Below are 25,432 nucleotides of genomic sequence, written 5' to 3' on the forward strand. Positions count from 1 at the left end.
TAGAGTGAAATAAAATGCTTTGACTTACAATTATATCATCTTGAGTGACAATTGGATGAAGATTAGTGACCAACACACGGTAGCCAGATGAAGATGAAGAATTGGAGAGAATGTCAGAAGAAAACTGAAACAAATCAAATCAAGAAATTTATGAACAAAAACATATTTAGATAAAGAAGAGTTCCTTTCTAAATGTATCTGAGACATTAAAGAGATTTATCTATCAAAACCATTTACTGTGAAAAAAAAACCCCATTACTATCTGGTTTAAATGGTTCCTGTATATTGTACATGACTGCTGTAGGAAATATGTAAACAAAGGCTACCAAAATGAGCATGCAGTGAAGAACAGAGCACAACAGAATAATTGCTGAAAACAAGTAAACAAAAAATGTGGTACACACAAAAAAAGAAAAAAGTTTGCTTCAAGCTTAATTTTCATGGTAATTAAATGGATGACATTACAAGACTTGCTGCCAAAGAGGACAGCAGCTTGTTGCAAGGCCAATCCCAATCCAGCTAACTATTGCTGGTATGTGTTTTCAGCTGCATAGATTGTAATGAAATGCTTTCCTCAAAAACACAACATCCTGCTCCATAAATATAAAATTCAAAAGTTCTTGATACTGTCAAAATGATGAATCTATATGTATGGGAGTATTCACAAATACTTATGTATTTATATAAATTTGGTTGAAAAAACAGGAGAAATTTAAGTGAATATTTTAATGTCTACTATTCCAAGCTTGCATAGGTCAGAATTCACTTTGGCAGACCTTCTCCAGTTTCCTGCCCCTCAAGTCACCAACCTGTCAGACTTTCTCCAGTTTCCTGCCCTTCAAGTCACCAACCTGTCAGACTTTCTCCAGTTTCCTGCCCTTCAAGTCACCAACCTGTCAGACTTTCTCCAGTTTCCTGCCCTTCAAGTCACCAACCTGTCAGACTTTCTCCAGTTTCCTGCCCTTCAAGTCACCAACCTGTCAGACTTTCTCCAGTTTCCTGCCCTTCAAGTCACCAACCTGTCAGACTTTCTCCAGTTTCCTGCCCTTCAAGTCACCAACCTGTCAGACTTTCTCAGTTTCCTGCCCTTCAAGTCACCACCTGTCAGACTTTCTCCAGTTCTGCCCTTCAAGTCACCAACCTGTCAGACTTTCTCCAGTTTTCTGCCCTTCAAGTCACCAACCTGTCAGACTTTCTCCAGTTTCCTGCCCTTCAAGTCACCAACCTGTCTGACTTTCTCCAGTTTCCTGCCCTTCAAGTCACCAACCTGTCAGACTTTCTCCAGTTTCCTGCCCCTCAAGTCACCAACCTGTTTGTTTCCAAACAAGCTAATATTTCTCCGTCACATGACATCTATGGATGACTAGAAAGAACATCATTTGGATGACAGAGGCATTTGTTTAACTATCGTGGGATGCCAAGACAATAACATACACAACTAGCAACTTTCTGTTTCCATCTACCAAAAGCACCTGCAAGATTTTGGTTGATCTGAGGCTGCTGTAGAAGACACTTGTCCAAGGTGCCATGTACCAGGACACAACCTAAAATCATATGGTTAAGAAGCAAACACCTCAACCACATAGTCATACCTGTATACACACACACACACACTATATATATATATACATTTCCTATCCATGCAAACATGGAAGATGGATGTTAATGATTTTAAAACAATGACTGGAAAATTTGGTAATTTTTCATTCCTCGTTGTTTCATTATAGGAAATACAGTATGAATAATAATAATCTTTTCTGCTATAGGCACAAGGCCTGGAATTTTGGGGGAGAGGACCAGTCGTTACATCAACCCCAGTGCATAATTGGTACTTAATTTATTGACCTGAAAAGGATGAAAAGCAAAGTCAACCCCAGCGGCATTTGATAATGATAATTTTACAATAGTTATTTATATACATGTAGAGGATCTATTGTAACTCTTCAGACAAAAATTATATTTCAATCTCACAGGAGACTTAGCGGTTGATCAAAAACAAGATGCATGGATAGTATCCAATCCAACCAAAAAGTGTAATGATGGTTACTTCTGATAATGACCCTATGAAGAAGGTGCCTGGGGACAATACCCCAACAACCCTCCCAGGAATAATGGACAAAGAAAATGCATGGATGGACAATGGGTAGAAATCATGTTACCGTTTTACAGAGTTTATTAACATGACAGGATATATTATAGTCACGAGGAATATTTTTTAAAAATATGTCAAAAACTGTAGTTCCAAGAAAGTACAATTCATCTCAAATTACAATGCCAATCTATTTTCATCATTTGACATGTAATATGGAGTTGGAATACTTGGTCTGCTAGTTTCTCACTTAGAATCATACTCTACTGAAACACTAGACTAATTGGTCCTAGATAAGGAACTCAAATTTGAGAATGGATTTCAATGTTCCTGTGGAGAATTTGTGGGCAATAGATACCATATAACTTGGAGATGTTATCTGTAATAAATCAGTGTCTTAACTAGGAGATATTCAACTCACATCAGTTTAACCCATAATAAAACTGGAGTTAACAACCATTGCTTAAAAATTATATGAGGTTTAATTTTTTTTCATGGCTTAGTCGGGAGTCCATGATCTCTGAAGAGCTGTTGAGACTGGGCAGAATTGAAAAGAACTAGTTACAGATTGTTGCAGTAGGTAGCATTGCAAATCAAGTTATCTATCCTCAGGACCAGGTGATGATGTTGAAATGGTGCATCAAATTAGGTCTAAGACTTACGTATGTATAAACAAAAGAACAATCCAAGCATGGAAAAGAAGTTTGGTTACTTGCCAACTAGAGTTCAAACTCTAACCTAGTAAACTACCATGACTTGTCTCTTTGTTAATTTAGGTGTAAATAGATTGTGACTATAATTACTAATTTCTTGGTTCAATGGCTGGGGTTAGGAAGAGCATTGAACAGTGGAAAATGTGTTTCAATATTTACTTAATTTGGAAAAAAAGAACCCCAAAAAACTAACAAAGAAAACCTTTAAACCTTTCTAGCACTGACAAATTGTAAAATAAAATAGTGATCATTACTGTTTTGACATTAACTTGTACTCATGAAGATGTCGAATTCAAAAACAGAATTACTCACCTGGTCATGTGAATCAACATTACTTGCAGGTTTCATACGTTTCGTAGCAGATGGAACAACCCCAAAATCTCTGGACTGACGAGGAAATTTGATAAGACTTTCCCGATCTAATGGTAAGGAAGATTTCGATGGATTGCTAGCAACTTCGTATTTGTCTCTACTACGAGTCATTGATGAAGAAGAAAGTACAGAATTCTGGCTGAGCCGTAATGACCATGGAGATGAGGATGATGACTGTTGTGGAGGTGGTGGTGGTGGGGATGAGGGTGAAGTAAGGTGTCGAGCAGAAGAAGTGAGAGAAGAGTACCCAGAGGTACTCAAATGTTCGTAATCATAGTCTATGGATTTAGGAGTAGGGATTTTCTCCCGATAATGATCATTCTTCAATTGTATAACAGGACCTCTGAGGGGCTCATAAGTTGCGATATTTGATCTTTCATCACTCTGAAACAATTGAAAAAAAGTTAAGTTAGAAACTGAAAAAATAAAATGATACAAATATGTATATTAAACTTCTCACAAATTGTATTTCAGCAGGCACCTAGCAGCATTTGACAAATCCATTAGATTTAAACATATGTGAGAAATCAGTTGCAGAGTGTTAGAGAAAACTGTGTGGTGTGGTTATGTGACGTGCATGGAAAATGTTAGCTATGTAAAGCAGTTCAATGTGGATGGAAACATAGGAATAAGAAGTAGTGATGACTGATCTCAAGAAGTTGAACCTCACAAAGAGGATTGGTCAAAGGCTGCAACAAGTGGAGAAATGTTGTGCTTAAGAAAATCGAAGTCCATGAAAACATAGAAAAATAAATGTAAAAGAAATGCTGGTGGTCAAAGAGGGTGGGATAATATCTACAATTCATGCTAATATTTCCATACACGACCCCCATCTTAATTACTATACATCATTCTCTCATCATTCCTTTTCTGCAGCTAGTACCTTCCTACTGTCTCTTCTATCATATTCTCTTCCTCTGTCACCATCTCACTTGTCTCTTTTCAATCCAACCAACAACCTCCATGCAATGTCTATCTCTATCCCTTTCCATTACCCTCTTCTCTATCATTCTGGTTCCCTTTTTAGACTCCCTCTTTCTGCCATCACACTGCCTATGTCATGGGAGATAGCAATGCATGCATACCTGCCAATTCATCCTTTGTTACCTGGCTAATTTATCAGCACATCTCACCTCAACAACCTATTCCGACTACATGGGTCCAAAAGCTGATCTAAGTCTCCCCAACTCTCTTAGCACGAAGACCTTACCTGGTGCCATGGAGACAGCATCAGCTTGCCACTGACAACCAACTGTCTTTTTGCTATTAAAAATACAAAATGGACTGATGCAGAGGAGGCAGCAATGGGGACAATAACCTGTTCATTTGCTGTTACACTTCAAGAAGGGCCCTTGCCTGATGAACTGGGTACAATCAACACATAGTTTACATCAACTTTCCCATGCCAGTAGGGGTTGGATAGATTTTTCTGAAGCAGTGCTTTATGTCCAGATACCCTTCCTATTGTCAAGCTTTTATTTCATAAAACATGCAGAGATTTAGTGCATCCCACTCTAAAACCGACCTACATATTGTTAGATACTGTATTTAAGACATAATTCTGACTAACAACTTGAATTTTAATCAAGAATACTATTAAAGGAATAATACAACATGCATGCACACAGATGCAGTGAGGGGACTTAGAGAATATCACATACAAACATTCTTTTTCTGGAAGTGTGTGAATATGTAAATTAATATCTATCAAGGAAAAAAAGTATTCTTAATTACCAATTGCTATTCATTATTTTGCCTTTTACTAAGTTGAAACATATAGAGGTGCAAGTATGGCTATGTTGCTACAGAGTCCAATTGGTTTCCATCCCACTGCATGGCACCTTGGGCAAATGTTTACACCAAAGCTTTGGCATGACAAATGCATTGTGGGTGAAACTGGTAGGTAGGAACAATATGGAACTCTGCCATACACATATTTCATTCATTTAATCTGTTTTTTATGCTAGAATGGCTTAGATTGGGATTAATTTTGAGGCAGGATTTCATAGCCAAATACTCTTCATATCTTCATTCCACCCTGTTTTCAGCAAGGGTTTTTAATATTCCACAAGTCTTCAAAACTAAGAGTAACCAATCACAGAAAGTAAACATCATTCTTCTCAACCCGAACAAGTGAATAGTAATGCTCACACACAGGTATGTATGTATGTATGTATGTATGTGGTTGCACTGACAAAGGTTGGGTGACAGTCATGTTATGCATACAACTCCTGTAGCTTGACAATTTCAGTTTCAACATATGAAAACCAGTGGAATAGAAATACTTTACTTGAACAGAAATAGTTAGGAGTTGAGTGAGACTTCTTGAAATAGTATTCTAAGATTAATATGCCAGAAAGGGTATCTGCCTCAAGAAGTTTCACCAAAGTAATGGCAGCACAAAAAGAAAAGCTGATGTGAAAAACTCAGAAAATTGATATTCTAATTTTTTTTGTCATAAATGAAAAAAAAAAATAAAAGGTAGTAACACAGAAGGCAGCAATGGTAACAGTGGCAAAAGTATTGGAAAATATATTTGTTGTCATACAAGACACATGCAGCTGAAAATTTTACACTATAGTTTTGAACATTTACCTTATTTTGAACATTTAGTCTATTTGGAATATTTTTATTCGTTTGAAGCCTTTTGTTGGTGTCCGTTTGTGAATGAAGATATACTGTGCCCATATCAAATTGGGATGCCATAGGACCACTGCCTGCTGAAAGGAGACCAGTGTCTGATGGTGCTAAATCATTGGTCAACTGAAAAATAAAGACATTATTTACACCCATTGTAATGGATGAGAGGAGCAGTAAGAAGATGAGCAATTCATTACATGGGTATGTTAAGCAAACTCCTCCTGTTATTTCGACATTGGTAGGCTCACGGAGCAGATGCAGCTGTTGGAGAACTCAACCAGCAGTCTGGCCACAGCCGTTTTGTCTTTATTAGGAGGTACAAACTGACCTTAGAATTAGCACTTAAAGCATGTGATTTCCTACATTTAAAGACCAAAGAGAGTTTGTTGAAGGAAATTTGACTGCAACAGTGAAGCAGATAGTACAGCCAGTCATCACTTGCAAGAAAATATGGTTTGGTGACATGAATCACACTTCTGCTCATTGTTTTAGGTACCTATGTAGTCATGAACAGCTACAGACATCCTCTTGGCTCTCTTACACCTGACCCAGTGGAACAGCTGCAGAGAGAGAGAGAGAGAGATGAGTAGATTGGAACAAATGCACCACCTGATACAGAAACTGAACCCATGAACTTATGATCATGAGCCAAAGACTAACCCACTGGGCCATGCAGCTTCATTAAACAAGTAAAATGACTCAGGTTCCTTGCTTAACTTGTGTTATTATTTCTACAACTGGATCTTGCTCTGATAAAAGATGACTTCGATACTTAAGTCAAAATAAAAAAGCAATATATAAAATTCCATGAGAAGTCAACCTGACAGAGTCTCTCAGTAATCAAGGTGTGCTCTGATTAGGAGACTAAAGACATGCTCTCAGTTGCCAAAATTAATAACTCAAATAATGGTGAGAGATCTTACTTCTCTATTCCAGTTTGTATTTCAGTCGACAAACATGTAATGGGGATGTTGTATGTTAAGTATTCAATCATAGATGCAGACAGGAGTGTGTGGTTAAGAAGTTCAATTTGCAATCATGTGGTCCTAGGCTCAGCCCTAATACATAGTACCTGGGTAAATTATTACTTCAGGCCAACCACTACAGGGAATCCAACATGTATAAGCAGGTGAGAAAGTTGTCATTTCTGCTTCTCACTTGAAATCACTTGAGGAAAAAAAAAATTGTGTTTGTATTTCTGGTAGACATTAACATCTCTTAACTCTGCACTCTCAAAATAGTTGCATAAAAACTCCCTTACATGCAGAAACAGGAAAATGTTGTGACAGGAAGAGCATGCAACAGTAAAAACATTGCCTCTAACACATGCCAGCATAGGAAAACAAATGTAAAATGAACAAATTTAATTCCAACCAAATAGCAGTTTATCCTTCTAACCAAGAAGACCCTTTAAATACAAGGAGTAAGGTCTGAATTTGGGCATGCAATAGTTCACACTTGTTAAACTCTCAGATTTATGAAGTATACATTGGCTTATGTCCATAACAATGCAACATAAATGGCAGTCATTTCAAAAATTTTATACTTTTTGTTGATTTGAAATTCGATTATTTTTCCATGAACTTTCATCATAAATTTTCCGCATTTACCATTTGAGAATTCTTTCAAGGGCTTCCATAAGAATCATCCCTTTAACATCCACTTTTCTAGATATGCACGAGTGGGATGGAGTTTATTGAGGCATATATTTTCTATGGCCTGATGTCCTGCCTGTCACCAACCATTACTTGTTTCCAAGCAAGGTAATATTTCCCCATGGCTAGTCTTTGCAGAATAATAGAAATGAATGACATTCATTTACAATTAAATGACGTTAAGACAAAGAAACACACATACATATATACACAACACACACACACACACACACACACACACACAGAATGGGCCAATCAAATCCACTAACAAGACTTTGGTTAGCCCGGGACTATAAAAGAAGTCCATGGTGCCAGACAGTGAGACTGAACCTGAAATTGTGTGGTTGGGAAGCCAAATTCTTAAGCACTCACACATGAAGAGAAATGAAATAATCAAACAGTATAACGATATAATGTAAGTTGCCTTTGCAAACATAGGTAGAGACTTCAACAATAACATACACCAACTATCATGTATCTTTCTGACCAATCCTAAATACAGGGTATGCCAGGTATTTGTAAAGAAAATTTTTAGGCCATAAATGAAAGACAAACAAGTGTAAATGTTTTGGGACATACTCCAAATTTTAACTTTCTCATCTTTCAGATGTACTGACATAGCGTATTCCAATTAGTCGGGAAATGAAAAGGTATGCTGTGCTTGTGTTCTTAGCAGCCAACCACAGCAACGTCAAGATTGATATAAACAGGTCCTTTGTGTTTAGGATCAGGAAACAGCTGGAGAGATATGTTACCTGTGGCCAAGACAAAAAAATGTTAACCAGACATTGTCAGGGCAACCAAGTTTATCCAGCAGGTTCAGGACATCATCAATGACAAACTCCAGCAAGATGACGAAGGCTATTGCTGAGAAGCTCGAGGTGGTAGAGCCAACTATCAGAAGCATGTTGTAAAAGAACATCAGGTAAAGTTCTACAAAAGAAGGAAGGGCCAGTTCATATCTTGCTAGACCCAGACAAATGTGTTCATGTGACCTTTTTCCTAGCTCTCTGTTGTAGAGGAGGTGGATGGCATGGACAAAAACTATCCTGGCATGTAATCACTATTGATACACTGAGGCTGTCAATAGAGCTGTGTGCACTTTTGTTGATTGACCTATTTCTTTGATGTATCTAGCAGAAAATGCAATGTTTCTCAGGATTTTTTTTTTGCCCCTAGTTTGATGAGTTTTTACCTGGTGCATTGATTTGTTCTTGCTTGCCTGACACACTCTCAGTAGCTGTATTTTCCGACATCATATAACAGCATCTCTTCAGGCATGACATGTAATATCCCCAGGCCACATAACAGACTGACTTAGCAACGAATAGCCACCACAATAGTATAAAGCTTCCATCCCATTCATTATTGTTTCTGATTTTAAAATAGACCTATAATATTTATATTATTACATGATATATTTTGCACCTCCATTTTTTTTCTTTTTACTTCTGCTTTGAGTGCATGGTAAACTTTCTGTGTCTAAATTCAAACCCTACCATAATTCAAACATCCAAAATAAAACTGAATAACAATACAACTTAGAAACTAGAATAAACCAAAGCAGTACCAAGACACTGTAGTGTGTAGTAATACTCTCTCACAAAAATGACATTTAATTACACAAATGACAGCTGCTGCAGATTGTGTGTAATCTTGAAATTATATGGTTTCAGATTCAATTTCCTTGAGTAGTACTACTACAGATAAGTGTTTTATACCTTAGTCTCAGGTCAACCAAAACTTTTTTTTGTAAAATTTGGTATACAAAATCTGTGGAAGTTATCAGAGAAACTGTTCCTGTTCTTGGGCAGGATTAACTCTTGGGAATTAACTGGTCATCAAGTTTAACATCACCACCTGACCCATAAGTGACCCTAATAGAGTCCAGTTTGTTTTGAGCATTCTGGCCAGGCCAATGATCTGAACATAACTTCCATACCCTGAAAATGATCATGGGCACTGGCCTTCTTTCTCAAACTAAGCATTTAAAAAAAATAAAAGGTTATTAATAAAAACAAGTGGATACAATAATCCACTTTAGTAAAGGTGGAATCAACTAAAACTTAAAAGGTGGAGAAACTTAGGAATTGAAAATTCTTTTTATAAACTCCAATGTAAATGGCACCAGGACATAAAATATATTTATCACAGATGGTCAAGTAAATGAAATTTATGCAGGAGTTAACGATGATACTGAAAGATGTCAACTATTTCCAAATGAATAGATTGTGATTATTCAGATGATGGAAAATAACAATGAAATAATATTTACATTGGATTTTACTGAGAAAAGAAACAATTTCGAAAGAAATAGTAAAATGCTAAGTCTTACCAAATGAACAAAAATTAATGGCCATAACCATATCAGTAGAGAGGACGAATCTGAGAAATGTGTAAGGATTCTTCACATAAGAAAGAAATGTTAAATGCAGATATTACTATATAGAGAGTATAATGCTAGTCATACACTCATTCATGAAATTACACATGGATATATCCTTCTTAATTTCTGAATAACAGTGCTATTCTAATTACAATAAAAGAGTTTACATGTTTAATCCCACAGAACAATTTGAGAAAACTTTCATTGTTATTTACATGAACTGAACCATTATTACTGTTGTATAATATACAGTTTGTTTATAATTTTTTTACAAAAAAAAAATTCATTGAGGATTTTTCCTTTTAAAATTATATGCCTGTTCCATTTAACAAGATATCATTCACAAAAAGTTTTGCCAACTTTTAAAATACTATTTTCTGATTAGGTAAGACTGATCAAACTCTAAACCTCTAGCATTTTCATAAAATTTTTCTGGAACACATCAATAGCAAAATCAGATTCAGTGTGAAAAATTACATCAATATACCAAATTCGAAAATTCTTGCTTAACTTTAAAATTTCAAAAACACTGACAGCAATAGAAAAGATCCAAATTTGCTAAGTAGAAACTGAATGGAAGCTGGTCATATGCAATCATCATTTTACATTTGCTTTCCATGTTGGAAAAGTAATCATGGTCTTCTCCTTCTAGATATGTTGGAGGATCATCTGCTGTCCATTCATTCTGACTTGGTTTCTATAGCAAGATGCCCTCCCTATGATCAACTGCAAGAGTGTAGTGGGTGCATTTTCTTATGACACTAGCACTAGAGAGGTTGTCACACCCTCAACAAGATAAAACTTAAGGGTTCTCTCAAACCTACACTTTCTCCAAGTTCTCTGACTACTTGTGCTTCATTATTGGCTTGAATTCTACAGCAAGATACCCTTCCTAACATTAAACACTTTACAGAATTTATGAGGTGCTTTTTCCACAACACCAGGACTAAAAAAGTACCACGATCTTGATGAAACCAAAGAGTCCTTCCATCTTTACACTTCACAGAGAGCAGTTGGTGTGTTTTGAAAGCGACCAACACTAGAGAAGTAACCATGTTCTAGAAAGGCCTAAAGGAATCGCATGACCACATGTGACTCCTTGCCCACTAACTGTTTTACAAAGTGGTGGGGCACAACTGATAAAAGAGTAAGGAATACAGGTATTTAGTATTTTGATTATATATATATATAAGATATGGGACTTCACAACCCTATGTGTCAACTTAATTTGTTACAGAAAGACTTAGGCATGAATGATAGTGATAAGTAATATGAAGAATGTGTGATAGAGAATGAAAGATAAGCAAGCTTAAAATTCAGGATGTATGTATAGTAAAGATATTATGGCCAAGAAGATAGAACACTGATAGAAAGCAACATGACTAAGGGACAATGATACAGACCCAGGATATGTAAAAGGAAAAGGAGCAAGAGTATGAGGGTAGGTAGTAAATTGAAGTAGTCGAACAATGGGAGTGGGTAACAGTAGAATGTACAGGGTACAGTTAGTCCAATGTAAACTCAGATGAACTGGGGTTCTAAGTATTCTGTGATCTACATATATAATTAAAGCAACATGGCCAAGAGAATAGCACAGTGGTAATAGGGAATATGACCAAGGAGATAGAGCAATGACATGAGATTTAGGGTATATTGGAGAATAATGGTAAAAAAGCAGGTCACCTTTGAAAAAAATTGTGTTTAGTGTATATTATAGATTTTTATTCAGAATGTGTTTTCATTACAAATTACTAGTGTTTAAATATAGCATAATGGAGGGTGAAGACAGAGTTACCGGAGATAAGTGATCCAGAAGAGCAAGAGTAGATAGCAGGCAATATATAAACACACACACACAATACAGTGATCCAACCATTGTGAGTGGATTTGGAAGATGGAAACTTGAAAAGGTAGTCTATTGTGTGTGTGTGTGTGTACACATACAAGTGTGTATCTATATTTGTATACATCAGTCACTTGTTTGAAAGTCATAACATTTATGTGGTGTTCTGTTGCCATTTCTCATGATAATAAACCACCTGTTGACTTCCTACTATCAAAGCCATGTGGAATATAAAATCCCTCACTTGAAAAGCAGGTAGGAATTAACATCAGAAAGGGCTGTAAAACAATTCTTCAATAACACATTCAACTAAACCAGTGGTTCCCAACCTTTTATTTGTGCTTAGCCCTGCTTGGAATCTTTAAAACACCCCACCCCCAGTGAAGAAAATACTTAATAAAAATAAAATTTATAAAAATAAATTATAACTAACAATGAAATTTTAAATTAGTTTCATTAGGTTGGTGCATAATTATTGCAGCTTTTTTTCAATAAATTTTATTCAACAAAAACAATAACACTTAACAAAAACATCTTTAGATGATTATTCCAGAGCATATTCACCATCTACTTCAATTACTGCTTTCCATTTGCTTGGCAGCTGGTTGGAATAATCATTTAAAGATGCTTTTGTTAAATGTTTTTGTTGAAAAAAAGCCGCAATAATTATGCACCAACCTAATAAGGAATTTATTTCTATGAACAATTTCTGAACAAAAATTTATAATAAACCTTAAAAAATATTTTTCAAAGGTGATCTGTTTTTACCGCTAATGTAATAAAATCCATAAAACTATCAGTGTCAATTAATTGCACATTTATTCCCTATTCCTAGATTTAACAAAAGCTAAGATATTTTGAGGGTTTAATAAAACAACCATTTAATAATTCATTATTTTCCTGGTATAACATACATAACAAAAAATTTGCACCGATATCCAGAAAATAATTTCTAAAAATATTACTTTTTTACCATAAAAATAACATCCTTTAGCAAAAATCAGAAGAATGTGCCATATTTCTTTTTACTGTATATATTCAATAAAATCTTTGTGACTGATGCAGTTTCACAAGCTTTTCAATATCAGGGTCCAATGTTGTTAGACATGAACAAAAATCACCTCTACATACAATTTCTAAGAGATGTGAATTTTTGATAGCAAGAATGATACTCACTTAAACTGGACACAACTAGGTAAAAAGTAGGAAAGGCAATAGAACAAAATCTTATTTTCTGCTAAAGCAATGGGAATTCCATAGCAATTTCACTGGGTGTCAATAAGTTATCAAGTCCATGATTAAATTTAACTTAAATAGATTGTTTACACTGCAACTCAATTATAGGGCTTTCTTGTTGCCCATATCAACAACAAATGCATTTGTCTCAAATCAATCGACCACCCAACTTGGAATGCTCATTTCAAAGAAAACACTGAACCTAGACTCCATATCATTGAGCAATTTTTTCAAGTGTTCAATGTACACTCAAATATCAACCTCTTGCAGCAGCTCCTCAGTAGTGACAAGAGTTGGAAAATGCATCAACTCCTTGCGCACAAGATTTATCATGAATAGATTAAGTTTTCTAAGGAAAGTATTCGTAGCCTCTGTTTGTTCTGCAAATTTAGCTTTTTCAATATATCTGAAAGGCAGAATATGTCCCATTCAATAGCTGAGATTTCTTCTCCAAGCTGCTTGCCATTCACAAATGTTACAACACTATCCCAAAGTTCATTATTAGCCTCAGTGATTGTCACCAGTTGTACGAACTTCAAAGCAATAACAATATTGAATTTATACAAGATTTTCAAGTTCAATTTGATACTTGATCAATGATAAATTATCATCGTTTAACATCCATTTTCCATGCTGACATGGACTGGACAGCTTGACAGGAACTGGCAAGCCCAGGGGCCATACCAGTTCCCATAGTTTTGGCTTGGTGTCTATGGCTGGGTGCCCTTCCTAACACCAGCCACTTTATAGAGTGTGCTGGGTACTTCTTACATGGCACCAGTGCTTTTTTCATGGCCCCTTGGTTTTAGAATATTAATCCTTTTGTAGTGGGTGGGTCTTCTTGAGTACAGCAATGTGCCGCATAACTCAGTCTTCAGTGATCTCCTTTGTAAGGCTCAGTGCTTTGAGATCAGTAATCACTATTTCCTCCCATGTCTTCCCGAGTCTCCCTCTTCCACAACTTCCCAGCACTTTTGTATGCAACTGTCTACATCCATATGCATTACTTGACCAAACCAGCAGACTTCTCTCTTGCACACTGCATCTAATTCTTAAGCTTAACCTTTCTCTCAATATTAGTGCTCTGTAGCACATGTACAATGATATTGCACATCCAGCAGAGTATACTAGCTTCATTCTTCACTAGTCTCCGTATGACTTCTGCATTCAGGGCCCATGTTTTTACAACCATGCAGCATAGCAGTTCATACACATGTATCATATAATCTTCTTTTCATTCAGAGAGAGATTTTTGGTTGCCAACAGAGGTAAAAGATCTGAACATTCTCCATCTTATCCTTATTTGTCATAACAGAAGATATAGAAAATGCATTGTGCGTAAATTTCAAAGTACAAGAGACAGTAATAGAAAATTTTAGGAACAAAGTGGTAGTTGTGTGGCCCCCTTCACTAAACCTATGACCCCTCCATTCCCCAATTTTTCTGTGGCTCCATTTGAGGTTATATGGCACCAGTTGGGAAACAACAGTCTAATTCATGCCAGCATGGAAAGACAAACATAAAATTAATAAGCATACACACATATACATGACAAAAAGGAAGGGACAAATGAAGACAGTGTAGGATCAAGGGGTCTTGTTTTCATTGGAGACCTCTCGAATGCTCTACACAGGTAAAATAGTATAAAAGTCAAGTACCTTCTTTTAACTAACTCAAAATTAACTAGTGTATAAACATAGTAACAATTCAAATAATAGTAATACAAAATTACTATATCCTCACTATATAAGTAAACAATATAATCCCTAGATCTGCATAGGTAGTTGAACCTTGTGCAAAATGCAACAACAAAGTGATGAAAACCTGAACAAGTGCTTAAGCTGGTTGCCCTTTCTGTCCCATAAAAAACAGGTGCAGGTGTGGCTGAGTGATTAAGAATCTTGCTTTCCAACCATGAAGTCTCAGTTTCAGTTCCACTGAGCAACATCTTGAGTAAATGTTGCTCAAGGCAGACCAAAGCCTTGTGTGAGTGGATTTGGAAGACAGCAATTGAAAGAAGCTGGTCATGTATGTGTGTGTGTGTGTGTACCCTTGTTTCGACATCCTGATTGTAAACAAGCATCACTGTCATGTAAGTGTTGTTCATTTCCAGTCCTCTGTAAAAAGAAATTGCTCGAAAACAAGTCAGGATTGGCAACAGGAAAGGCATCCAGCCATAGAAAATCTGCCTCAATGAATTCTCTCTGATCCATGCAAGCATGGAAATGTGGATATTAAATAATGATGACATACATACATACAAATCCACACAAATATAAATATTCATGCACACACATGGCTTCTCTACAACTCCCTGCCAGCTACATGTCAAGAGTATCCTAATTAAACTGTAGTTAGTCTGTGTGTTTGACAGGCAGAAGAACATGTGTCATATATTTGAGGTTATCTTTATTGTACCCCTACCATTGCTCGTCAACTTCAATGTTTCTCAATTGGCTTTAACTTATAACTCTCTCTGTATCCCTCTTTTACTTGTTTTTCTCTCTCTATACAAAAAGTGTGACTGGAGCAATCAATCAACATTTATAATGGCTATTATAATATGAGATGCATATTTCCTTCAATATAAGCTAGTGTAATTCAAGAGAGATTTGGTTGCTATATCTAACTGGTCAAACAATCATTATAAAGCTCTGTTATTGGTTCCAAGGAGCTGTAATTTTGAGAAGTAAGGGTTAGTCAGATATAGGGGAGGTGAGAGTGCTTAGCATGGATTAAAGAAAGAAGAGAGGTAGCTGCATCAGTTAGCTTTGGATGGTACACAGTTAATTTAAGACAGCAAGGACTGTCATAGTAATCGAAGAAAGGGAGAGGATGCCCAACATATTGGTGAGGAGATAGTTGTAGTGTAATGGTGGTACTAATAGTCAAGACTGATCTCAATACCATAGTTGATTTATCTACTAGCTAATAAGAGGAGGATGGAGAGAATCAATAATGGGTGGCACGTAGGCTTCATCTAAGAACAAATATAAGTAACAAGTGCTGACGATACCAAGGCTGTGGGGTCTAAGTTGTAAGTATGGGTTGCTGGAGCTGGGGTTGGTAAAAATGTACCAACTCCAACTAAATGTAAATTGTAATACATTAAAATTCATAATTCCACAACAATGCTTTCAAATTTTAATGTAAAGCCAGAAATTTCAAGGAAGGAGCTAAATCAGTTAGACTGGCCCCAGTGCTCAACTGGTACTTTTTTTATCGATCCCAAAAGGATGAAAGGCAAAGTCAACCCTAGTGGAATTTGAACTCAAAACAAAGACAGACATGCTAACATTTCTGTCAGCTCAACAATCAAAATAAAATAGGTTCTGATAGAAGCAATACAGTTTCTAAAAGCAAGATGTCAACAAATGTTGAATTTGCATTTTTGATATAACCGTAATTCTACAAACAAAATGTTTCTTTAATATATTTTGAAGGGATAAATTTTACTATATTTTCCAAGATGATTTATTTCAATTAATGTAATTCTTCACATCCCATTCAAACAATATTTTAAATCTAGAAAAGGAATGACTATGTATTGACTTCAGCTTATTTGTTAAAACAGTGATTTCTCAAGTTGCCTTAGGTTTTAAGTCATTTAGTTTTGGCTTTGGTGTACTTGAAACTGGTAAGCAAAAGATGCTCTGAACCTTCTCTCATAGTATTTATTGTTGGTTTCTTTTATATTTTGCTAAAAATCTCTTTATTTTTCCAAATTAATGTTGTAAGCTTTGTCTTATGCTTAAATGCTTGTAACTTCTTAAATAATATTTTTAAAAAGCCACAATGGCAGAGATAATGCCTTTATATGCAAACTGATAGGTGAGGGTGTTAAAACGTAGCCTGATGACTACTTTTTAAGCCACGTATATTGTGTGCTTTGAATTTAAACACTGTAATATACGATTAGTCTACAAATGGAGTTGTAACTGGTAGGACCATAAATTGATGAGTTGGAGTTAAAGGTTTTGTCGACTTCACAGCCCTGGATGATAGTATGTAATAATAAGCACAAATTTAATTAAAACAAAAACTTACAGTTCGCTTTAGACTAACTTCACTTGATGGGTGAATTCTAGATTGATGTCTGTTGTTTACCTGGAAATTAAAGAAAAATATTAAACTACAATACAAATATATACAACATTCCTTCCCTGTTCACATTACCCTTAACAAATATCTACCCACATATTAGTATATGTCAAATTAGACATATACAGCATATTCCATTTTCATACTATCCCCTAGTCTAGCAATGGTACAGTCCTCTTTGAACTTTTCTAACACCACCACTAATAACAAAGTTGAGTTGGTTGCTTAAGCCAGCTACCCAGATTTTTAAAATTGTTTTATATCTCCCAACAAAGTGGCTGCTTGAGGACTGATTTATTACTGGTTACTTGCTGCCATATTGGGAGTGACTGCTCACCTCACAAAAAAATGAATACCTTGAATCCTGTTACACGAGATATGATGTTATTTCAACTAAACTGAATCTAGAATCATGTAGCTGTTAAACAAACTTAACACCTGCTTTATCAAATGCATGTAATTAACTTAATAACTTAATGAACTGAGAAGAAAAATTGCCAGAAAAGTGAACAGAGATATTTACCGTACGAATAATGTTGGCCCCAGCTGTGGTCATTTTCCCTGGTACAGGGTCCTTAAATGACTGCGGTTTCCCTAAACCCATTATTGTTACCTTTGGGTTGTTTTGACTATTTAGATTCAATTTATGATTCATGATAATTTTCTTCCTGGCATCTTGAACATATTTCTTGGCTTGAGAGTTTTGGATTTTATGTCTTGCATCAACAACATTACTTCCAATTTTTTCCCTGGCATCTTTGAAGGATTTTGCAGACAATTTCAGGCGGGCATCAAACTGAAGTAATGCTGGCTTTCGTTGAGGAGTTTTGACATGTTGATTGTAAACTTGCTGCTTGTGACTTGAAGGATTCTGACTGCCACTGCTAAGCCGTTGCTTTGCTGGTGGCCTTTGATTAGAAAAGTAAGGGGGTTTCTTTGTCATAGGTTTCAAGTTACGAGAAAGTGAATTGGTTTTCAACAATGGCTGCAAGCGTTTGTTTTTCCAAGATTTTCCTTGTCTGAAATTAAACCAAATTGAAGAAAATAAATAAAATGAATATATCATTTAATAAGTGATAACTAGCAAAATCCTTTGCTTACAATAATCAATCCTTGAACATTGATAATATTAATGGCATTAATATAATTAATAATATAATTAATATATAATATGCTTTGATAAGCTACACCTGACATGTTACTAAAATAGGATGTAAACATGTCAAATGTAGCATCTTATCAAAGCAGATAGTAATGCTGCTATCATCATTTAGCATCCGTTTTCCATGCTAGCATGGGTTGGATGGTTCAACTGGGATCTGTGAAGCCGGAAGGCTTCATCAGGCCCAGTCAAATCTGGCAGTGTTTCTACGGCTGGATGCCCTTCCTAACGCCAACCACTCCGTGAGTGTAGTGGGTGCTTTTTACGTGCCACCCGCACAGGTGCCAGACAGAGCTAGCAAACGGCCACGAACGGATGGTGCTTTTACGTGCCACTGGCACGGGGGCCAGGCGAGGCTGACAGTAATATTTAGATGTTTAAATACTAAAGATTTAAATGTGCAAGAAAAGAAAAAAATAATGAAAACTTGAAACTAGGATATAAACTTTACCCTTTAGCATTTAAACTAGCCACATCTGGTGCAAACATTGTACCTGTTTTATGTTAAAAATCAGCCATATCTAGCCTCTCACACTTACCCTATACTGTCATTCTACAAATAAACAATCAGGTAATCAAAATCTTAAAGCTACAAAATAATGCATGATTAATTCAATTCAATGTGAACAAACATAACATCTTACAGAATAATCTGAATGCTAAAGGGTTAAAATCTCTTTCCTTCAGTCACAATCAAATGTGATCTCAGTATGAAGAATTTCATAATGACTGTAAAATTTGAATTCTTCCGAAATAGATACTTGGTATAAATTCCTTCATTGATTCATGCCAAGCTGCGGATTCTAACAAATGTTTTAAACAAGAGAACAATCTTCTTGTCCCTACAACTTTTTGATGTTATTTTACATAAAATGAAGACCAAGTGTGAAGTAAGAGAGAAGTGATACAATGTGATAAAAGTGCAATAATGAATGATATTGATTTTCAACACATGCACAAAGGTTACAAACTGATTTTGGAGATGAAACAATCAGTTACATCAACTCTCATACTTAAACCAAAAAGGGTCAAAGCTAAACATCAATCATGGATGTTGATTTAAACTGAGACAGTAAAGGAATGTAACCACATATCAGAAGATATTTTCTCCAACACACTACTGATTCTACTAGGTTGAATTTTCCATGGTCACACTAACTACAATCTACTGGCAAATGTGTATTTATGAAACTATTTTCTTTGGTTTCTTGAAGTATCAAGCTCAAATCATCTAAAGTAATTAATTACTGACTGAGAAATGAATTACTACCAAACTTTTGTCCAGTGATCTAAATAATCTATGTTACTGAATGATTTGAGGAAGATTTGGCTGCTGTTTCAAGCAATTTATGTAAAGGCTCTCCTATTGGTTTGTTTGCACAAATTTGTTGCTGAGAGGATTTTTGTGGTCTCTACGACTAACAGCTTAACCATAAGAACATTAAGCCTGTTGACTTGAGCCTATTCACTGAGAAAGTAAATTATAAAAAAAATTCTTTTTTTAAATATTTGTATAATGGTTTCAAAATCAATAAAATTTATATTGCATATCATTATGCAATATATAGATGCAGCAAGAGCCATATGGTTCATGTGGATCCAGATCTGACCCTTCACCTCCATGTAGCACCATGGGCAGGTGCCTTCTACAGTAGGTTGACCTATACATTGTAAATGAAATTTAGTAGATGGAAACTATGGAAGCATGCAAATATGTGATCATCTAAACCTCTTGAATATGGTACTCCAACAAGACCACAATCTAATGACTGAAATCAGTAGAAGAGTAAGATATTCCGTGAGTAGGGTGATACACTGCACAACAATTTTGTCAAGTGTTTGATGGGTGATCCCAGAGTATGCTGAACTGAAATACGGAATAAAATTTTTCCAATAAAGCTTAGTTTACTTGTGATGCAATGTTCATGTTATTCACATTTTGCTTAATCAGCACATGAAATATATTAATATAGGTTGTAGTTATTTATTATGGCAAATTAGTACTATTTATTCCTTGGAAAGAAAGTTCTCATAATGCTGGCAGGATAAATTTGGTCACGCCAACAGACTGTTCAAGTTGAAATATGTTCAGATCAGACTGGAGCCTGGTGCAGCCTTCTGGCTTCCCAGACCCCAGTTGAACCGTCCAACCCATTCTAGCATGGAAAGCAGACGTTAAACAATGATGATGATGATGAGCCTAGAGTTTGTCTGTAGATCAACTGCAAGACAGTCTGCTTGTAAGCTCTCTACTGTCAGCAATGAGACAAGTCTTCCCATAGTGCTCATCTTCCAAGACCAAATATCTTAAGGCACATATCACTTTAAGTGTTGAGGAATCATATGAAGCTGGAACATATGAAGAAAAGGATAAAGACATTTCTAATCCTACATTTCAGGATATCTGTTCCTTCAATGGACCACATTTACTGTTATAAGGAGATCTGAACAACCTAGTTCACAATTTGAATCTAAGTGGCAGGCTGAAGTTTTAAATGCAAGATCAAAGAGTGAGAATCGACTTGATACTCTACCACAACCACCAAGATCACTTCAAAGAATGGGTCTTAATTGAAGATGGATTCGTGCTTTGTAAACATTCGGTGAAGGAAACTCTAGTCGAACAGAACATAGATTGTTGATTGGTTCTTCAAAAGGACCTTTCCATAACAGAAATTCTCTAAACCTATTGTACATGCTACAAACATCAAAGGCTTGGACAACAAAACGGTCTTTATATGTTTCAGTAACAGGAATATGAGCGAGATATCTGTAGAGGTCTGAAGATCATTGCACTTTTACTAGGGCTGCACTGGGATCACATCAAGTCTTGTTTTTAAACTCCTGTGAGTGAGACAGTAGGGACAAATACACCTACCATGTTCAGAAGAAGTGACTAAAGCATACCTCACTTGTTCCAAATGATATAGATGGTTTGTATGATCCTGATAAATTGTATCTTCCTCCTTTGCATATTTAGCTTGGACTTCTAAAAATCTTTATAAAAGTGATAGATAAAACAAACTGGATTCATCATTTTTGTAGGTCCTTATATCAGAGTATTCTTAAAGGAAGAGAGATTTGAAGGAAACTGGAATGAAGTTGAGAAAGCTGCAAAACAAATTTTCAAAAGTATCTGTTTTGGAGAAATCAAAATACTGAGAACTATTCTGACACAGTAGGTAATCTTAAATCTTACCAAGTGATGGGTACAGTGTGACAAAGTGTTTTCTGTTTGGAATGACTTTCATTTTTTTTATTTATTAGAAAAACTGGGTCTGGTGAGCATTTCCTCTATGATATTTCTACCATAGAAAAAGCATTACATGGCAACAAGAGCCTGAGTCTGCTTGCTGACCATTGCTGGACCCTGAGGCAAAATATAGTAGAAAATCAAACTAGGCTACTTTTTTTAACCAAGCATATCTTTTCCATTGTATTTTAAGATGTGTAATTATAAAAGCCGTTAAAAGTTAAATTGCACACCACACAAAAACCTGATCTGATAGAGAAACATCGATTTATTTGGATTCAGTGAAGGAAAAAAAAACTGAGAATCAGGTATTTTCATTCTCACTATTCATTGTTACAAAATAAAAACAACAGAGCAAGTTATTTCAATTCCATGTGTCATACTTAAAATCCATTTTCCTTAAAATTATATATTATGCATGACAATATAGAATGATTTCAAATTTCAAAAATTATCCTCACAAAATTCCTTCCATAAAGACAAATCAATAAAAAGAGTAGTTTTGCTTATATTGCTACCAGCACTGGAGGAGTTAAGTAAGAGTTTGCTGATATTACTTTGAATACGAATTATGCAATTTGTAGAATTAACTTTTACCCACCAGAATTTGGCTTTGCCCAGTTCTACAAGGATTATTGAAATTTGTACAATTTTTTTTCTTTTTGTTAGATTAATAATCATTAACCCTCATATACAGAATTTAGTACTCCTTTCTAATATTTCTCCATGGGGTTGGTGTATGCAAGGTTCAAAATAGTCTTGAGATATGAGGGGGGGGGGGGGTCAGAGATTTCTTCAACAGTTAAGCATTTTGACCACTTATTTCTAAACGTCGATGTTTAAGACTATTAACGAAACAATATGTAGAGGTGAGGGTAAGGCTAAATTATTTTGTAGTCAAGTATGTTGTTATCTACCAACTTACCAAGAATAATCATTTCTTCTATGGATTTCAAACACTAACAAAGTCTTTAATTTCGACATTAATACTTGAAAGGGGAGGTGGTTCTATCGACTACAAATGTTTAAGAATATAACAAAACACAAGACACTCTTTCTATTCTGTTATCATCCATCATTCACAGTAGATTCCAAATGTGTGTAGAGGCCATACATCTGTGAGGAAGAGTGTAACTGATTGTTATACCAACCTCAGTACTTAAGCTTATTTCACAGACAATGAAAGAATAAACAGTAAGGACAAAGAGAACGAATTTTGAAATTGGAATAGAAAAAGTTGCGAGGCAACGCCGCTCTGCCGATTCGGCAATTCCATCCATTCGTCTTCGAGAATAACAATCTAAGGGGAATAACCAAAATTTGAACTGAGGAATCCTATTGTAGACTTAGAATATATTTCTTCTGCATGTTTGTCCGTTTTATTGTAATATGGTTTGAAGAGTAAAAGAAGAGAGAAGAAACAAAGAGGAACTGATAAATATATTTATGTGTGACTTTGTTAAACCAGGACAGCTTCGACGTTTACTTGAAAAGCACCTTTCTATTTATATGGAGCTAATTTAAAATTAGTTGCGAACACATTTAAAAGAGAAACAATTGCCTTAATGAGTGAAGCGAACACAGATTGAAATGAAGAGTGAATTTAAATGGAAATCTATTTTACACACCAAACCGAGTACGGTGGTTAAGATGTTACTTTGTTATCCATCGCAGTATCTATATTTAAGCAGAAAAAGATAATATTTACTCCGAATTCTTCTTAGTTTAACTTCAGAGAGAAATATCTTGTCAGGAATGTTAATCAGATGAGCCCAAGGAACAAGTCTGTAGTGATGCGATAAGGATTACACGACTATTCATACATTTATAGGTGAATGTATATTCAAAGTTTAATGGAATTTAGGAGCATTTTCAATATAATTTCTGTTTATTTATCGACCACAACGAGGTGGAAAATAAATTGAAGCCTACACAAGATTTCAACACATAATGGTAGCAGTACTCAGTAGTAGAACCAAACAACAGAGCTGAATATAAGATTTGGTATCTTGGATGTCAAGTGTAAGAAATAAGCAAATACAAAAATCAATAGAATGAAAAAAGAAATGAAGTAAAAGATATTCTGACAAAAATGGATAATTGAAATACATAAAGATGAAGAACGGAAATATTTTTAATGAAATTGTCAACTTCGGTTGCAACAAACAAATAAATTTTAAAATTACTGATTAAACTAAACGTGAAATACAAATACGTGGAACCATAAATAAATATTTATATAATAATTGAACATTAATACAGATATGTATATATATATATATATATATATATATATATATATATATATATAAACAAGGCTACTATTCATTATTATTATGGAATAAAACCAAAGTGAACCTGTTTAGATACTCTAAAAAAACAAAAGGTTAACTTGTTTCTTTGAGTTCCTGACAGACGGAGAGCTTAAAAATACAATTAAGGCAAAACTAAAATCGATTCACCCCAATAAAAGCTGACGTTTTCTCATTGGAAAAAACATTTTTGAATAGTAAACATAATCAAGAAATAATATAAATCGCTCAAAATACACATATTTTTGGTTAAGTCAAAAGGAAAGTGAAATGTTTAGTAAAAAGTATTTTTGTAGAGAATTCATTTGGAAAGAAATTTGTCAAAAGAAAGATTTCAATTGGAATTTTTATAGAGAATATGTTATAGAGAATGCCTAATCAGCGAATCTTAATCCTGTCAAGCTGTGCAGAATGAAGAAGTGGAACACAATTTGAAGTCAGAGAAGAGTTTAAAGAAAGAGGAAAAAAGAATATTTACAAATTGTTAAAGAACACCTGGGGAATATTTCGAATTTAATAAAAGATACGCTTCTGGGGGGGATTTAAAGCAATATATTTTGGCGACTTTAATGAACTGAAAGGATATTTTGAAGAGAGAATTCTTAGAGAGTAAATGGATTCGGTGTTTATAGATTTCCTGATGTATTTTGGTGAAGAAAGGAGGCATGTGTCGGCGGAAAGCGAAGAGATTCGCTGAGGAGAGCCAAGTAGAAGGAAGCAAATAAGAGGAATGGTGACGACGTATGTTGGTAGAATGAAACGTGGCAGGAAAGAATAAAGGAAAGTGCACACGAGTCAAAGTGAATGGAACAATAAACGACTACTCACGAATCACGCGAACGGAAATCTTTCTTGATGTAATCGTCGAGCGACAGGTCCGCCATATTTAACTGATTAATTGAAAACCAACTTCCGTCTTATATCCTCTACTTCCGCTTATAACATTGACACCACCAATTCATTTAGGTTTTATGGAGAAGTAATGCAAGATATCACGTATATAATATAGAGTAAGGTGAAAGTCGCCGTTCAGCAGAGATTATCCAAGCAATTAGTAGACAATAGCTCTCTCAAGAGGTTTCTGAAAATTAAAAATCACATATTTTATTAGAGCCAACCAGGAATCCTTTTAGTATTACCTTGATCTCATGAAACTATCTTAAGAGAAATGGGATAGGGTCTCATATATGTATTTTATAGGGTTGGGGTGAAACACTTCTGTCAGTAGTTGACAAAAATCTCTCGTGTGTTTGAAAATTAAAGATCATGTATTTTATTACAGCCAATGAGGGGGGGGGGGTGGCTTGGTGCAAATCTTGGAAAGACTGATTCTTGCTGGCAAGTCAAAAACTCAGAATCTTAAATCATATTTTCTAAAATGTTTTGAAGGCCTTATATTCGCTATCATTGACTGATTTAAAAGATTTTCTCAGAAAGCAAATAATAGCTGAAAATATCTATGATGTGTATGTATAAGTTATGTTAAGTCTAGAGGGCAATGTGTTCCATTGTGTTTATAGCATTTGAGAATAATCTCACATGGCATCATATTGCCAGTATATCTGTACCGGAATGACCAGGCATAGATGTCAGCTGCTGTGATTTTTAAAAACATCCCTCTTACAAAAGCACTTATAGGCTGGTAGTGAGCACCTTGTCCAACACATTTC

At 35.3% G+C, this 25,432-nt stretch overlaps 1 protein-coding gene across 6 annotated transcripts in view; it reads right to left on the reverse strand.

Moving 5' to 3' along the window:
- LOC115211904 (polymerase delta-interacting protein 3) overlaps positions 1–24,744 on the reverse strand; it is a 38,377-nt gene extending 13,633 nt beyond the window's left edge. For 2 of the 6 annotated variants that reach the window (XM_036503018.1, XM_029780648.2), the window contains exons 1-6: positions 24,591–24,744; positions 17,559–18,054; positions 16,982–17,041; positions 5,770–5,937; positions 3,115–3,558; positions 29–124 (exon numbers count right to left, since the gene is read on the reverse strand). In XM_036503018.1, coding sequence (XP_036358911.1) covers positions 29–124; positions 3,115–3,558; positions 5,770–5,937; positions 16,982–17,041; positions 17,559–18,054; positions 24,591–24,646 — 1,320 coding nt within the window. In that variant the 5' untranslated portion in view covers positions 24,647–24,744. Of the gene's footprint in view, positions 1–28; positions 125–3,114; positions 3,559–5,769; positions 5,938–16,981; positions 17,042–17,558; positions 18,055–22,375; positions 22,430–24,590 lie in introns of those variants that run through there. The other 4 variants (XM_036503020.1, XM_029780649.2, XM_036503019.1 and 1 more) reach the window with 3 other exon arrangements.
- Positions 24,745–25,432: the final 688 nt, after the last annotated feature.

This window comes from Octopus sinensis, linkage group LG5 (assembly GCF_006345805.1).
Source record: "Octopus sinensis linkage group LG5, ASM634580v1, whole genome shotgun sequence".
In the NCBI taxonomy this organism is placed as follows: Eukaryota; Metazoa; Mollusca; class Cephalopoda; order Octopoda; family Octopodidae; genus Octopus; species Octopus sinensis.